This window comes from Siphateles boraxobius, unplaced genomic scaffold (assembly GCF_051911475.1).
Source record: "Siphateles boraxobius isolate OS27281-9 unplaced genomic scaffold, OSU_SipBor_1 68, whole genome shotgun sequence".
NCBI lineage: Eukaryota > Metazoa > Chordata > Actinopteri > Cypriniformes > Leuciscidae > Siphateles > Siphateles boraxobius.
In genome coordinates this window covers 10,901,718-10,920,000 of record NW_027509195.1, presented here as the reverse complement: position 1 = coordinate 10,920,000, position 18,283 = coordinate 10,901,718, and the positions used below count along the sequence as shown (strand labels likewise).

The window sequence follows — 18,283 nt, the reverse complement described above, 5'->3', positions numbered from 1 at the left end:
ATGTAATGATATATATATAAGTCATTTTGATATTATATCTATTAAAAATATATAAGAATATGAATATATAGCCAGTGCCTTGTGAAATTATTCGTACCCCTTTATTTTTTCCACATTTTGTCATGTTGCTGCTTTGTTACACTAATTTAATTTTTTTAAAAAAATCACATCAATCTACACTGACAAAGCAAAAAACAAATTTGTGACAACTTTGCAAATTTATTAAAAAGGAAAACCTGAAATAAGTACATTGCATAAGTTTTTTGTACCCTTATTTTGAAGCACCTTCAAGCCTTTTTGGGTATGGTGCGACAAGGTTTGAGCATTTGCCGATTTTCTGCCATCCTTCTCCTCAGATCCTCTCAAGCTCTGTCAGGTTGGATGGGACCGTCGGTGGACAGACATTTTCAGGTTTCTCCAGATGTTGGATTAGGTTCAAGCCCAGGCTCTGGCTGGGCCACTCGGACATTCACAGAGTTGCCCATAAGCCACTCATGAATTGTCTTAGCCGTGTGTCCTGTTGGAAATTGGCCTTTTGCCCAGTCCAAGGTTCTGAGTGCTCTGGAGTTGGTTTTCATCAAGGCTAAATGTTGAGCTTTCCTTTTCTGAAGAGTCCCCCAGTTTTCATGTGTCCTCACTGAAGAGAGGCTTGAGTATGGCCACTCTCACATAAAGCCTAGATCAGTGGAGTGTTGCAGTCATGTTTGTCCTTCTGTGATTTTCTCCCATCTCCATATACCTGTATGATCATGTAACTCAACCAGAGTGACCATCAGCTTCTTCCCCACTCTAACCAAGGCCCTTCTCCATCCATCGCTCAGTTTGGTCAGGAGGCAAGAGTCCTGTGGCAGGTTGCATAAACTGCTTAGACTAGTCTTAAAAGTTTTGTCATCTATTTTTTTTCTTCAAAACTGGTCCTTACGTTTTAAAGCCAGTTACATAAAAGGGTAGATCGGTCTAATTTGAATTGGAAAAGTAAGACTGATTATCACTTGTCTAACTGCTGACACAGTCTAACATAGTGGCTAAGTTTATGCAACTGGCCCAACTGGTTGTTTCAAACTTGTTCCATTAAGGATTATGGAGGCTACATGCTTCTGTGAACCTTCAATGCAGCAGAATTTTTATTTATTTTTTGAGACTCGATACAGTCTTGTCTCTGAGCTCTAACGGCATTTCCTTTGACCTCATGGCTTGGTTTTTGCTCTGATATGCATTTTCAGCTGTAAGACATTTTATTGAGAGATGTTCGCCTTTCCAAATCATACCCATTCAATTTAATTGAAAAGGGTATGAAAAGGGTATGAATGCTTATGCAAAGTAATTATTTCAGTTTTTTATTTTTAATAAATGAAAGTTATCACAAATCAGTTTTTTGCTTTGTCATTATGGTGAATGGAGTGTAGATTAATGGGGGGTCACTTAAAGCAGTCTGCAACAACAAAATGTGAAAAAGTAAGAAGGGGTATAAATACTTTTGCAAGGTACTACAAAATATATAATATATATATATATATATATATATATATATATATATTGGCAGTCTGGAAAATATTATGCATTACATTTTATATTAATTGTGCATTGCCAAAATGTATGTTTCACAAGCTAAAATATCTGGAAATGCAAATGCATCAAGGCAAGTAACCAATTTATTGGTTATAAGCAAAGTATTGTCCCTTTTTAGGGTGTGCACTTGAAGAATCATTTTAATCACTGCAAGGAAAACTTGACAATTGTCAATTTTTTTGCAGTCCGGCAATAGTTGGATTTTTACAGTACCAATTACCATTATGCTCAGTGAGGACAAAAATCTGCCCTACTGCACCATTACAGAAGAAATGATATTTCCTAACCACAGAATTCAAGAGTGAACAGGCAGTCAGGGAGGAGCTGCTCTCTAGGGCATCTCCACAAACGCAGTCATCTGTAAGATTTCACATGGAAAAACTGTCATTGTCAGCCTACGTGACTGTCAGCTTTCATGACTCTTTCATCATTATTTGTGTTGTCAAATATAAATAAATTAAAATGTGTCACACAAACCAAGACTGGCAAAATGATAAGAGCTAATGCAGTTTAATGCTTTTCATAACTTTGCATTTTAAGAACTGACTATAAACTAAATGTGAAAGTTTTTTTTTTAAACACTGAAAAAAAACAGTTGGGGGTTTTAGAAACACGAGTAAATGCAATGAATTCTCACACGCCAATTTATTTGATTGATGTACACACAGTAGAAATACACTACATGTTGCCACTTTTTGATTTCAATATTTTTTATTGTATTATCCTTAAATGTATTCTCGCTGGGTTCCAACTGACCCCAAACAAACATCTCTATACATGATAATCACCTTTATGAAAAGTACATGCTGATAAAACAGAGTAAATGCCTCAATAATATGTCTACTGGGTTTTGATGAGGTCAGTGGAACATATTACACAAATCTGAAAAGAAGATAATAGGTTAATTTAATAATTACTATCACTATTAATGTGACAAGTTATGTCACAAGAGAATAATAAGCATTCAAATTAAAAAAAAAATTTAGGTAAAAATAACAATATCAAATATATGTTTTATATTACTGTCTAATCTGATTTGATTTTTTCTCATCTACATTTCAATGTTTACATTTTTAATTGTTATGAGCACAATCTGAAAATGTGTGTGTGTGTGTGTGTGTGTGTGTGTGTGTGTGTGTGTGTGTGTGTGTGTGTGTGTGTGTGTGTGTGTGTGTGTGTGTGTGTGTGTGTGTGTGTGTGTGTGTGTGTGTGTGTGTGTGTGTGTGTGTGTGTGTGCTAGAGTACATATGCAAATAGCCGAAGCTTTAAAACATGTTCAGATGCGTAGTTTCTGAGAGAATCTTTAGAAACTAAACTAAAATGCTCATGGACTGATATCTACTATGGAAAACATGGCAGAATAGAAGCGCAGTCGTTCCAGGGTGCAGCGAACCACCTGTGTCAATATTGACCCAACTACTATTGATCTACTCGGTCAGTAAAATCCAAAAGGCTCAGTTTGTGTCCTGAAAAGTTGTCATTAAGCACATAATTAACTTATATCAGTCAAAGTTGTGTGTCATTTACTTACAATTAAAAAAAAAAACTAAAAAAAAAAACTAAAATAAGTGCATATCATAAACAGTAGGTATGACAATGATATTGACTATACATTAATCAGCAGATCTATGATTAAATAATCTGATCTTTATATTTGTAAAATAAACATTATGGATTGGTGGATTTGCTTGATGCTAAAAGTGGATTAGCCAAAAAGACAAGCTATATACCTGGATCAATATCCCTTTGTTTTAAGGGGAAGGTTAGGGTTAGAAATAAGAACACAGTTATGATAGTTTAATAAGAATGTTCCTCCATGACCAAAAAAAATGTATGTTGAACCAGAAACATGCCCTGTCAGGAAATTAATGCTGTGAAAAAGCAACGAAGACGCCCCCTACAGGACAAAAATGAAACCTGCAGAAACAAAGGCCCTTCTTTCGAATCTGGTATAGAAGATAATTGTACTGTATGTTGTAGCCTATGTTACATTTATTATATCATGATATTTGTCTATATTATTACAAACCCTTCAAACCCACATTTGTTTATAAGCATGAGAGGGTTTTCAGTATTGCTTCGTTTGTGACGGTTGCACGTCATCTTGGATTCCACCCACCGACCCTAAAAAAATGCAGAAAAACGAAACCAAAGTTTAGAAACTTACTATAACTTAACATCTCTCAACGTAAATTAAATATTTTAAAGTCAGTCAAACATACAGAACCAAATGTGCAAATATCATGAGCAATGAGAAACTTACTGAAGCATCGCTGCGCTTTCTCTGATCTTTTCAACAGGATATAAGCCACAACAATGGTAATGAGGGCGGATAAAAATCCTCCGATCACGTATCCGATGAGCTTCGCATAGTAAGAATCATTCGCTGAAAGACACACACACACACACACACACAGAGAGAGAGAGAGAGAGAGAGAGAGAGAGAGAGAGAGAGAGAGAGAGAGAGAGAGAGACATGAAGGCAATTGTCTGTTCACTCACTTATACACTTTTAATTGCTAATAACATACCATATACATAAAGGTTTCCGATTTTGTCATCAGCACCTCTGACCCTGCACAAAAAAACTGTGCCGTTGTCATCTTCTGATGTTCCTGCGACTTCCCAAGCAGCTACATGTCCCCCGTTGGATTTAGTATAACAGTAAGCTTTCATTGACTGAGGAAAGGAGAAATATTTAAGAATATTTAATATCATTTAGAGGCTATGGAAGCTGTCCGCCACTGAATAAAAAAAAAGAAAGTTAATTGCGTAAAGTTAATAACTTTTTATCTCAGGGTGACTTAAAGGAATAGTTCACCCCAAAAAATTAGTTCTGTCATTAATTACTCGCCCTCATGTCGTTGCAAACATAGACATAATAAACAAATAGACGCCCTAATTGGTCACTTTGGAACGTTGCTGCGATACGTCAACGCGGCCGGCATATTGCTGAGGGCAAGACTAAGCTGTAAACAAATGCAAGTAAACGGGTGAGCTGCGTTTTTTCTAGATAAAAACAAAAATAATGTTTACATTTATCGACCGATTTCAGTGGTTTGTACGTGGTGTACAAAAAGTTCCATCTCTAGTTATTTAAAATCTTGATAGTTAGACTTATAAAATATATTTTTAATAAGGAATTGTCAAAGCTCAGGCTTGTCATGTATTTGGCTTTTTATTCTTGGATAAGAATTGTTAAGATCCCCATACTGAGTTATAATTAAATTTTCACATTAAGTGAAATAAAGTTTTCTCATTGTGGAAAAAACATTTTCTGTCTTTAACCCGATTTTTCTTTTCTTGTGCTTAGAATTGACCGCCATTGAGAAGATGAAACAAATCGGCAAATACAAATCACACCTGCAGGTGCTTTCTGTATTTTTATAGCACTAAAATGATAGATATTTAGATACTCCAAATATACAATAACAAAGATAACTGATGGATCCTTTATGGTAATACATATACAACTACAGTGCAATGCAAACAGTAAATATAACATAAAGTGAGAAGTAATAGTAAATAATTTAGTGTATAGTCAATAAAATAAAATAAAATAGTATACAGCAAATAAAATAGTAATGAAAGGATGAAATTCCTGATGAAAAGTCTAGTTGCTATTATTAATGCTTCTACTATTACTACTCTTACTATTATTGTATTTTTATATCAGACTACATTATCATATCTTCCTCATCCTCCAGTTATGTTTTTATTATTACTATCATAATCATCATCATTATTATTGTCATCAATATGATTTTTTAATATTTATTATTATTTATTTATTTTTATTCCGTCTGTTGTATCTGTAAGATGTTCCTCTGTTAAGAAATTTTCCCTCACACACCCAGTTATACTTGCGCACGCACACACACACACACACACACACACACACACACACACACACACACACACACACACACACACACACACACACACACACACACACACACACACACACACACACACACACACACACACACACACACACAATGTTGGCTGTTGTTATGTATGTTTTGTGTGTTTATGTTTATGTATGTGGCCTTGGTGTTTTTTGTTGTATCAGTCACCAGTAAGTCTTTGATTGCATAACAAAAAAATAACAAAAAATAGTGATGAATAATATATGTATAATATCATAAGTACAATAATATAATAATAATATATTGATATTTTATGTAGTTTATGTATTCGTTTATATATACTACTATAATATTAGCAATATAATATTAAAATATCAATCACTACGTTTACATGCAGCCAATAACCCGTTCAAAACCGGGATATAGCAATAACCCGGTCACACACGGCCACGTAAACACCGGCAAAAACCTGAATATGCTCATATCCCGGATTTTAAAAACCCGGATATGATACCTGGGGTAGCGCTTTTCTAACCCGAATTTTAGGTCATGTAAATGCGTATCGGCAGTGTTGGGAAGGATACTTTCAAAACGTATTTCGTTACAGAATACAGAATACATGCCCAAAAATGTAATTTGTAACGTATTCCGTTACGTTACTCAATCTGAGTAACGTATTCTGAATACTTGGATTACTTCCACATTGAATTGCATTTTATAAGTGTAGGAATGCGGCCATCAAATCCTGCTTGCTAAACAGACCTATTCTGGTGTGTTTTTCTGTTCCAACTGGCTGAATGTGTTAGGCCCATGTCTCCCTGAAAGTGCAATATATTATAATTTGCTATAGAAGAACAAAGACTATGTATGTTGCGGTGCGGTGCGGTGATGAGGTGGTGACGCGTTCATGTAACATGTAAAGGTGGCGCTGCCAATAAAGCACCTAAAAGCTGTCACAAAGAACCGGCAAAAGTAGCCTAATGACTGAATATGTTAGTGTCGGCTGCAAAGATGAAGTTGACGATGCTGACTCGCGATCTTCGCAGCAGCCTAGTGAACACGCCGGAGAGAAATGCACATTTCATATGGATTACATAAACAGAGAGCAGTCTGTTTTCTTTCGTTTTGAATTGTTCTGTTTAAAAGTAGACATGTCTGTGAGGCAAGTAGGCTATAGCCTACCTTATACACTAAGTTTCGGTTCATCGATGAGACTAGCCCCAGTTCACGCACCGGCGCCTCCGTGCCGTGATATCTATTGTCTGCTATATTTACAACTTATTTATTTATTCCAGGCAATTGGTTGATGAAACATTGATTAAAATTAACATACAATTAATACAAATCGAAATTCACTCTAAAGAAAGGCTTTGGGCATCTGTTTGATGTCTCTGTGAAAGTTTTAAAGCAGTCTCTTAGTGCCACTTTCAGAGTGGTCACGTCCGTAACTTTGTTTTTTCCTCATAAATGCTAACAAGAAAAATAAAATAAAATGATTATTTTATGTTCTGTGGAGAGCCAACCCTTCATCCGGTCGGTATTACTTTTGCTTTGCGCAGTAGCCTAATTCACAGAAGTAGCCTACTAAAAAATATTTGGCCTAAAAGTTAAATATTTTTTGTGTCACGCATGTTTATTTCCCTCATATTAAATATAAAACGCATGTGTAGACAGATGTTTTCTAATGTCTGGACTCCTTTACTAAGGGTGCATGGATATACAAACAGAAGTTTCGATATATTCGTATTAAATGCATTTTCTGAGAATTTATATTTCAAGTTTTGACTGCAAATGTCACGTCCAACGCAATTGCTAAATTTTAAATAATTATTCCGCAACTAGTTTTGTGGTGTAGGTCTACGTATTTTATAGCCTAATGTTAACTTCAAATAATACTAATAGTAATTTAAAGATGTGTTAGCATTGGATCTGGACGGGAAGGATAACTCTGGGAGTTGGAAGGAGTGTGTCGCGATTCTGCCTTCTCACACGAGACACAGGTTCATGTCGCATATCGTTACAGCCCTGTAGCTAGTAGCCTACCTGATACAACTATAAAATAGCAAGGTGACCAGTAAAACTACAGCAGACGACTACCCCTGGCTAATAATAAAAAAAAAAACTTATATTTAATAACTATTAAAAACTAATAACTTATAAACAGTTATATTTGTTCTCCTTTCTCTTTCTTTAATGTGAAATGCTGTTTGAATTTCCAAGATAGAAACGCATTCTTGCCCTGGCTCTGTTGTTCCGACTCCATATCTAGCTCCCACTTCTCCTCTTCCGACTCCATTGTGACTAATCACGCAAACTGCTTTTTTTTTCGTTTTCAAATTGGGCTTCTGGGAAAAACATGGAGTTGCCTTAACCCTTATGTGCTGTTGTGGCTTTTTTCAGCCACTATGGGGTATTTTTGAGTCTTAATTTGTCCATAACTTTTTCTGTGTTTCAGCAAATGGAATGATTTTTGGTGACAAATCTTATTTTAACACATATTTTGGGAAAATGCTTTGAAATTTTTCAAAAACTCAACAGTACACTGTGGGCAAATTCACTACCCTTTCGTTATGTTAGTGGCTGAAAAAAGCCACTACTTTAAACTGCTGTAAAAATGTATCAGATCATTTTTTTTTCCATTTTTTTGCATAAATCTATTAATCAACCTCAGTCCTTTTCAAAACTACTATTTTTTTTTTAAAAAAAACAGGATTTTAACTCTTTAATTGCCAAATTCAGAAATGATGTCACTGATTTGGGAAAAAAACAACACAAAATGACTTATTTTCAATATAAAATGTAATTGTAGACTGGATTTTTTTTTACCTTTTATCACAGTCTTGGACATGTCAAAGATTAGAAACAACATTGGTTTTGAGGCATTGTTAGTTTTTGTGCAGCAACAGATTTTAACTTTTTCTCCCTCATTTACTGTTCGTGGCTGTTTTTGCCCCATTGACTTCCATTATAACCACATTTTTTGATTGCAAAGCCATGACAACATATGATCATGCATTTTTGATTGTTGGTGGTTTTCCCTGTTGGGAAGAGGTCAAATTTGTAATTTTTACTGTTGATAACCAGGTGGCACCATTAACCCTTTATAGGCCTGTGCAAAAAAAACCAAAAAACACTCAGCATCTGATCAAATTTATGAACACTTTATTATGAACCAAAATGCAACAACAACTTCAAATAAACTTAACAATGGTTCAACAGTTGAGGATGGATGAAGAAATAAACAATTGAACAAACCACAAACTCTGTGTGTGTGTATTTTCAGTCATTCCAACAGGACTTGCAGCATACCACTTGGTGCTCTTTGCATATGTGTCCACCACAACGGATGCAAGTGCTGAATGTTCTTTTTTTTTGTACTATTTTTGAAGCTGCACATGACAATGAGAATAATCATGCAGACATTGTCAAAACACAAACAGTATCTCCTAAAATTATCTCTAACAAGCAAATGTATTCAAGTAAAAGTTAATAGGAATAGGATGCATGTAGTAACAAATGTGTAATGGCACATACCTTGTCTAGATTGTCGACACCTCCCTTGCAGCGGTTGTAATCTGCAATAATCTCAGGTTTCTTCTTTGGTCCCTCCATCACCACTGCTTCGCGGTGCCTTGTGCTGATGAGGAGCACATTCCTCCCCCGTTTCGGAACATAGCTCACAGCCGTGGTGTTCTTTGTGAAGGCAAAAACGCTGGAGAGGGCAGGCCGTCCTTTAGCCTGCACCAGGTTGGGTGGCAGCTCAGGTTTATTCTTCCTGATCGTCCCGACCAAGGCTATTTTTTTCCGCAGAAGCTCCTGAGCAAGTGAGTAGGTGGTAAAAAAGTTGTCACAAGTGACAGTGACGCCCTGGAGTCCCTCTGTCATCTCCATGGCAACACGCTTTCCCTGACCCACCTCTGCAGCATTACCTATCTTACCCAGGTAAATGTCACACCTCCAGGCATAGGATGTGGCAACAACAGCAGTCACACAAATTTTGAGTCCATATTTGGCTGTTTTTTTTGGCATGTACTGCCGAAAGCTGCATCTCCCTTTGAATGGCACAAGCTGCTCATCCACTGTGACATCTTTGCCAGGGTTGAATAGGAGGGGAAGGCGATGCGTCCACATTTCCCACAGGGATCTGATCGGGGCAAGCTTGTCGTCTCTACGGCGAGCTGGTCTCTGCAGCTTGTCGTCAAAACGGAGAGCTCTGCTTATTTCATGGAATCTTGAGAGGGACATGGTGGCTCTAAAAATCGCACGACCACTGCGATCATCCCACAGGCAACGTGTGGACTCCCCTCTGGACTTGTACACGCCGGCCAAAATCAGTAGCCCCATATAGGCATGGAGATCTGTGGAGTCCACAACGGTCCAGTTTCTCATAGTGCGGCGTCCATGGAGGTTGGTCATGCTGACAATGAGGTCAATCATTTCCTCCGTAAAAAACAGATTGAACACAGAATCCACACTCTGGACCCTTGCGATGGCATAGCGCGTCGGCCCTGGAGTCACGCCTCTGGCAGGCTGTAGAAAGGGTGTTGTCTCCATGTTGGTGGAATACCACACCTCGCCGTTTTTCCCAATCCACCCAGATCCAGGATCCACAGAATCCTCCTCACCTTCAGTGGAATCTAGAGAGGATGATGAGGGCGCCACATCCAAATCAGGATCTGACTCTCCTGAGTCTGTGGTGTCAGAGGCAGAAGACAATATCTCATCCTGTAGCTCGCTGGAGGGGTCAGGCTGCATAATTATGTCTAAAACTTCACTACAAGTCAAGCGCTTACTCATGATGCTGCTCCTCTCACCATCAACTGACAAATGACCAGCAGGCTTGAATGCAAGTGTTTAAATCCACTTGCTTTGTTTTTGTTTAGTCTGCATTTCTCACCATCAAAAGGCAGCAAATGCCACTTAGACTTTGTTTTTGTTTACTCTATGTAGTTCTGAGAGTTGAGGTGCATGTTTTGATTTTCTCAGACGCATCAAGGTGAGTTCTCACACTCTCTCTCACACTGACACTCACTGACACTCACACACACACACGCACACTTTAATATGCTATTATACTTCATAATCATGCAAAAGCCATGCTTTACACTCCATGTAAAAGCCAGAAACTAAGCTTTATTTTTGCACAGGCCTATAAAGGGTTAATGGTGCCACCTGGTTATTAACAGTAAAAATTACAAATTTGACCTCTTCCCAACAGGGAAAACCACCAACAATCAAAAATGCATGATTATATGTTGTCATGGCTTTGCAATCAAAAAATGTGGTTATAATGGAAGTCAATGGGGCAAAAACAGCCACGAACTGTAAATGAGGGAGAAAAAGTTAAAATCTGTTGCTGCACAAAAACTAACAATGCCTCAAAACCAATGTTGTTTCTAATCTTTGACATGTCCAAGACTGTGATAAAAAGTAAAAAAAAATCCAGTCCACAATCATATTTTATATTGAAAATCAATCGTTTTGTGTTTTTTTCACCCCCAAATCAGTGACATCATTTATGAATTTGGCAATTAAAGAGTTAAAATCCAGATTTTTTTTTTTAAATTAGTAGTTTTGATCAGGACTGAGGTGGATTAATAGATGTATGCAAAAAAATTTGAAAAAAATATTTATCTGATACATTTTTACAGCAGTTTAAAGTAGTGGCTTTTTTCAGCCACTAACATAACGAAAGGGTAGTGAATTTGAACAATGCACAAGGGTTAATTAATTTAGAGAGTGAATAAAATCATGAAACAGAAAAGTATCGTCATGTAATCCATTGATTTCAACAATGTAACTGTATTCTAAATACCAACTATTTAAATTGTAACTGTAACGGAATACAGTTACTCATAATTTGTATTCTGAATACGTAACGCCGGTACATGTATTCCGGTACTCCCCAACACTGGGTATCGGCATATCCCCATAATGATTTGTGTTCTGCGCATGTTCTATTCGCAAGGAATCTTGGTCTTTTGAGTAGAGGAACTTCTCGGCGCATACAAAAACCCCCGTGCAGTATACCGGAAGTAAACATGGCGAGACGCAGCACAGCATACTTTTGGAGCGAGGTCAGTACCAGCACCAAAGCGCAAACAAAGGCGATCGCTATCTGTCCCGAACTATTCATTATCCGTGTGCTGCTGCTGCTGTTGTTGTTGTCTTTGGATACAGGAAGAAGAATCAGAAGTGACGTGTCTTAAGGTTGTTCGTACGTCCAGACGCTAACCGTGCGTCGCCTTTTACATCAGGATATTGCAATTCCATAGTCAAGAAATCTAGACGCACCCTAGTGGCAGCAAAAAATATTTTGCAGCAAAGTGTGGTCTAGCAACTCTCCGTTGGTATTCGAGCTGGAAAAAGCAAACTCTTGTCAGGCCAATCACATCGTGTATAGAGTTGGTGGGCGGGTTTAACATAATGACTGCAGAGTTGTGATGGTTCCGCGTGATTTCCATAGGTGATCTGCTACTTGAAAACAAAGAAGATGCTGCTGGCGAACAGCGGTCTTTTCAATCGGCTTTGGCCGCGTCTCTGGAGGAGTTGGAGTTAAGAGAACTTCAATGAAGTCATTCTTAAAAAAGGAAGATGTGTTCAGAGTTTTGACGACCGGATACGGGAAAAGTTTAATATATGCCTATTGATTTTCCCACCAGCGGAGCTCTGCTGGTTCGTTGCTCTGGTTGGTTGTAGCGCTATCCTATTGCGTGCAGAGGGAATTTGAAAGACAACTGTTTATCCCGCCCCTCGGATTGAGGTATGCCAATTGTGAGTTCCCAGACCTAACATCTTGATAGGTCTGGCTTGCCAGGCTAGCAATTCCATGTATACAGGAGTAACTCTCTCTGCTCACGCATGTAAACGGGTTATTCCTAATGTTTCAGAAACCCAAATAGTGACCTTAACCTGACCATAACCCAAATATTGGCTGCATGTAAACGTAGTCAATGACAGAATAAAGACAATAAAAAATAATAAGACAAATAGTGACTAGTGAATAGTAGGCTACAATAATTTAACAGCATAACTATAATAGATTGATAATCGCAAGTAAAATAATAATAGCAAATACAATGTAATTTCAATTTCAGAATAATATAGACAATAATAAAAATAGTAAATGAAATAGTGACTTATACCTACCCGAAACAAGTATTTGTCATAAAACTCGGTTTTAAAAAAATATAGATGAATATTTATACGTATTCAATATGGCGGCGCTGTTGACATACGATCCAGCGGCCAATAGGGCATCTACGTATTTATGTCTATGGTTGCAAACCTGTAAGACTTTCGTTCATCTTCGTAACCATATGAAGATCTTCTTCATGAAATCTGAGAGCTTTCTGTCCCTCTATTGACAGCTACGCAACTACCAGTTTGAAGCTTCAAGAAGTTTATAAAGAGATTGTAAAACTAATCCATATTAATTGAGCGGTTTAGTCCAAATTTCCTGAAGAGACACGATCGCTTTATATGATGAATAGATTGAATTTAGGCTTTAATTAGGAGGCTTGAGAGGCTTGTGAGATATAAAAGGAAAATTCTGAGAAAGTTGTGATTTCGAGAAAAAAGTCTCATATTTTGTCCCACCATCATGCCCCCAGGGATAGTTCACCCGAAAATGAAAATTCCGTCATTAATTGCTCACACTCATGTTGTTGCAAACCTGTAAGACTTTCGTTCATCTTCGGAACACAAATGAAAATCTTTTTGATGAAATCTGAGAGCTTTCTGTCCGTCCATTGACAGCTACGCAACTACCACTTTGACCCTCAATCGTTTTTTATGATGAATAGATTGAATTTAGTTTGATGAATGTTTATATGTGAATAAAAGCCTAAATTCAATCTGGTTCAATCTAATTTCTATTGACATGGTGGTGGTGAGGGGGGAAAAAGAGATGGGAGGATAAAATAAGTCAATGCTTTTGCGTTCCATCAAGAAACTTTGCGTTCACTCGCAAAAAACTTTGCGTTTTTTGGAGGAACGTAAAAGTGTTTGCGAGGGAATGCAAAGTTTTTCAGGAGAACGCAAAAGCATTTTTCTCGTATCTCATATTTTTTTCCTTCACCACGATTATTTTACAAATGAGAAATAAAATAAATATGCTATTTCTTATTCCAGTGTCCATTATATACTATATTTGAATACATTTAAAAATAAATATTTTAATATCTAATTTGTTAAATATTATTATTATTATTTTAAAGTATTACGATTAAAAATGACACTTTCCATAAATTTGTGACACCCTGGAAATGACATCATTTGGGCATTTTCTACAGCATTGTAAAAGTAAATAATCACTTTTTTTTATTGTACAAATTGTAGTGTTGGCTGCTTTTGTCAAGCTTGCCAATTTAAACCTGTTATCCAAGTTATTGTTGGGGAAAAAAGAGTTTTGGGCCCAATTTACAATCATCTCAGGATGCCCCACATGAATATGCAGAGCTATAGGCTAATCTAGGCAAAGAGTGGCTATAAAGCTAGGCTATGTTTTGATGGTTGATCACAGCATTTTGTGTTGTTTCTTAGTTTTGACGACACCGTTATTATAAAATGTAAAAAAATAGTCAAAATAAAGATTAAGTAGGAGTGACGAAACTTTTGCTAGTGTACAAAATGTGCACCACAACACTTTAAAGAGAAGTCAGTTCTTCACCTGAGCGGGTAAGTATTTAGTTGAGTCTCCTGGACAAGTCACAGAATCATTGACCTTCGAACCCATGATGTAAAATCTGATTTTTTCCGAGTTCAGGTCAAAGTAACCACATTCAGAGGTGACAGTTTTCCCAGTCTCCGAGGTCACATTTTGAGGAAGTACAATGGATGCCAGGCCTAATCCAAAGGAGAAGCAACAGATCACAGTTTAAGCAGAAAGGCTTTGCTGATTTGACTAAGAAATGATCAACTTTTTGACTATTCTAATGGCCACACCTACAGTACACTCTTAGAAATAAAGGTTCTTTATTGGCATCGATGGTTCCAAAGAAACTTTGACATCCATGGAACCATTCCATTCCAGAAAAGGTTATTTTATAGTGTAAAAAGGTTCTTTTAAGTGGCTTTAAAAATGTTTCTTTTAAGATCTGTTCACTGAAAGGTTCTTTAGGGAACTTTCTAATGACATCGCTGGGAAAACTCCCTTTTGGAACTGTTGTTTTTAAGAGTGTATACACAAAATAGGCAGTAAAGTCAATCTAAAAAAATCTATATAAAAGATCAAATTAAAGGGAAAATGTTCAAATACTCTCATTTCGAGCCATAAACAATAGGTTTAAAATATCCTTTTTTACCAACAGCTATTTGTATTGTTTTTTTTATCCCATTACAGTTTTTCAAGTTTAAAAGTCAAAGGATCTTGAACTGTCCAAGCATCCCATCTTTCATAATCACAGTCATGTTCTTCAACTGTAAGCATTAGAATGAAATATGAAAACACACCGTTTGTAAGTGAAGCAAACTGCAGCACTAAGATCAGAAGCCTCATCAGATGGACAGCGGTTTGGATCTTCATCCTTCTCATTTTCTCAGTTGTCACAGGGCCACAAAAAGTCCCTCGAGCGATCGCTCGGTAGCGGAGCGGATGAAAGCAGTGCTTGTTCTCAGTAGACACTAGTGTTGAAAACAGCGTGGAGGATGCTGGATGCTCGTTTACAAGGAAACCTTCCAAGAAAGTCTTAGGATGGGCTGGGACATACCCTATTCCTCCCTTGTGTGCTTAGCACTGATTTCTTTATGCTTTCCCTTTCTCCTAGCATTATTGAACAACTATTTGAGTATGAGGCATTTTACTGCCAAAACAGTGATGTAAATTTACATCAGCCAGAAAGACACATTTTTTCCACCCTGCCTTGGTTTAGGATGCGAAGCAGTTTTTATGAATGAAAGAGTTAACTTACATGCATTCAGATTTGATATGTGTTGCATACATTTGCACAAACCCATAATAAACAGGAGAATGAAAGAATAAGTAATTAAGAATGAAAAAGGTGAAAAATAGAGCTCTTAACATGATTGCACCATCCCTGGCATATTATTCACATTGAATAAATACGCATTATAATCTGATACAGCCATGTGAAATAATAATGAATATAATAATAAACATACACACATAATTATGCAAACACAAGATGTTTTTTTGTCAGAATTAGTGCATAAAGAACACACATCAACATATTAACTCTCAATTTGTTCCTGGGGTTTATATGACCCCAATGGACTTTTCCTTAGTAAATAAACATGGTTCCCTTCATCTCAGAGGAATAAGATTTTGTGACTGTTCCTACATTATTTATCTATACACACACACAAAAATGGGCTTGATTCGGTTGTTCTATAGGCATGTAAAAAAATCTTTACACTTCTTGTCTTCGGGGTCAATATGACCCCACATTGGAATGAATGGGAAAATCGAAAAAAAAAAATATTTTTCATTTGTCAAAAAAATTTAATAAATCCAGAATAAATCTGAAAATGTCCATACCGCAATGAAGTCCTGGTACTAGAGTACAAATGCAATGTGGAATGTACATGATCACTTGCACACAGGTGTGACTCCAATAGAAAGCATTTTCTCGCACATAAATGTAGGCCTGGTACTAGATCACTAATACAATGTGGAATGAACATTATCACACACACATGTGTGCCTACACAGACACAGACACGAATACACACACAGATAGAGAGAGGTGTGACTGCTATAGAGAGCATTTTTATAGAAATTGGGAAATAAAATCAAAACTTTCTGCATAAATCTAAAAATTTTCACACACAAATGAAGGTATGGTATGAAAGCACAAATGCAATATGGAAAGAACATGACTACACACAGATCACATACACACAGAGAGACACACATGCGCACATGCGCACACACAAACACACACAGACACACAGGTGTGTTTACTCTTCACTCCTGTTCATATCTGCCCATAGCTGTTTGTTTTTTGTTTTTATTTACTTTTTAAAAATTAATTTCTTATTCTAAAGTTCATAATTTTATAAATTTTGATTATTGAAATAATATGTAATTGCAATCAAGTATTTTCTTTTAGCGGCAACTTATGTGGCATTATTGCAAATTTATTTGGCATTACTGCAAATTCATATAGCATTATTACAATAACAAGATACTTCAAAAGACCCCAAACAACAACAAAAATAATTCTAAACTTTGACAAAATACTGATTTAATGTATTTTAAACGTTTAAATATATGAATATATATATATATATATATATGCATATATTTAAACGTATATATATATATATATATATATATATATATATATATATATATATATTCATAACAAAAGATGTTATAAGAGCAGGAAGTCATATCCAGAAAAATGAATGGATCTCTATGGGGCCTCTGCTGGATGCATATGGTAATTACAATTCCAGGCTAAAAATATATTATCTACAAAAACAAACAGCTAACCAGCAGATGGCAGAATTATGCATTTAACACCTAGATCAATATCCAGAAACTACTCCTATTTAAATTTGATCATCATTAATGTGTTTTTTTTTCATAAAAAAATAATATTTCATACATATGCTAATGGTATAGTGGAGGAATTCTGCAGTAAATAGGTAAAAAGGTACTTCATATCCCCCAAAACGCAGCATTAATGAATAGATGAGAAGTAAACAAAAACAAAATTATATATTATTTGTATGATAAAGAATTTTTTTTTTTTTGTACAATTACTCTATCAATTGTTGGGGTCATATGGACCCCAAAGCCAAGATTTGTAAACAGGAAACGAAGACAATATAACTACCATTCAAACGTTTGGGTTCAATGATATTTATTTAGAAAGAAATGAACTTTTATTCAGATGCATTAAATAAATCAAAGAGACAGTAAAGACATTTATAATGTTACAAAAGATTACCATTTCAAAGTGATGCTGTTCTTTCTCTTCGTCAAAGGATCCTGGAAAAATCAAATCAGGGTTTCCACAAAAATATGATGCAGCACAACTGTTTTCAGCATTGATAATAATAAGGAATGTTTCTTGAGCAGGAAATCATCATATTAGAATGATTTCTGAAGGATCATGTGACACTGAAGACTGGAGTAATGATGCTGAAAATTCAGATTTGATCACAGGAATAAATTACATTATAAAATGTGATAAAATAGAAAACAGTTATTTCAAATTGTAATAATAATTCACAATCTTAATGTTTTTACTGTATTTTTGATCAAATAAATGCATGAGAGCATACTTCTTTCAAAAACATTAAAAAATCTTACCGACCCCAAACTTTTGAACAGTAGGCTAGTGTATATTTAGAAATATTGTTTAAACATTGCTGATGATTTAATGTCAAGTTTTTAAAGCACAAAAGTAACCACAAATTTTTATTGTTTTTTATTAAAAAATTATGTCTTTTTATTTCAGTATTTAAAAGGCACATATTTAAGGGGGCAACATTTAGATTTGTTGAAAAGAATTGAAAAGAAAAAGTAGTCAGATTACTGTATGTCAAAGGTCACAATTTCTATATTATACATATTCATATCAGCTACTTTCATGAACAGAAAAATAAGCATATAATAAGAGCTGAATTTTCTTGTTTGACTTATTCGACAGGCTTAAGGGGATACTAAATTACAATCAAAAAAAATATTCAGAAGGTTATGGTACAAAATCTGGATAACAATATAGCAGCTTATAAAATTAGACATAAACTTTAATTAAACAGTGCATTGCATAGTAAATAAGCTATTCATATATGTACATCAATATAAGCAACAATACTGACTGCCACAGCAATGAGTTTATTCATGCTGCTCTCTTAACCAGTCTTTGGTTT

At 35.9% G+C, this 18,283-nt stretch overlaps 1 protein-coding gene across 1 annotated transcript; it reads right to left on the bottom strand.

Moving 5' to 3' along the window:
• Positions 1 to 2,195: 2,195 nt before the first annotated feature.
• On the bottom strand, positions 2,196 to 15,197 carry LOC143722632 (uncharacterized). Its single transcript, XM_077214034.1, has 5 exons — positions 14,891 to 15,197; positions 14,109 to 14,284; positions 4,100 to 4,247; positions 3,833 to 3,955; positions 2,196 to 3,693 (listed from the first exon to the last, which is right to left on the bottom strand). Exons 1-5 carry the CDS (start codon positions 14,970 to 14,972, stop codon positions 3,638 to 3,640), a joined length of 585 nt encoding a protein of 194 aa, XP_077070149.1. The 5' UTR covers positions 14,973 to 15,197; the 3' UTR covers positions 2,196 to 3,637.
• Between the last annotated feature and the right edge of the window lie 3,086 nt (positions 15,198 to 18,283).

What these genes read in the sequence shown, in the direction of transcription:
- LOC143722632 (XM_077214034.1), bottom strand. Translation starts at nt 14,972, where the DNA reads ATGAGAAGGATGAAGATCCAAACCGCTGTCCATCTGATGAGGCTTCTG. An exon ending in CTAAATACTTACCCGCTCAG is followed by an intron (nt 4,248 to 14,108) that starts GTGAAGAACTGA and finishes TCCTTTCCTCAG; the next exon opens with TCAATGAAAGCTTACTGTTA. An exon ending in GAAAGCGCAGCGATGCTTCA is followed by an intron (nt 3,694 to 3,832) that starts GTAAGTTTCTCA and finishes GCATTTTTTTAG; the next exon opens with GGTCGGTGGGTGGAATCCAA.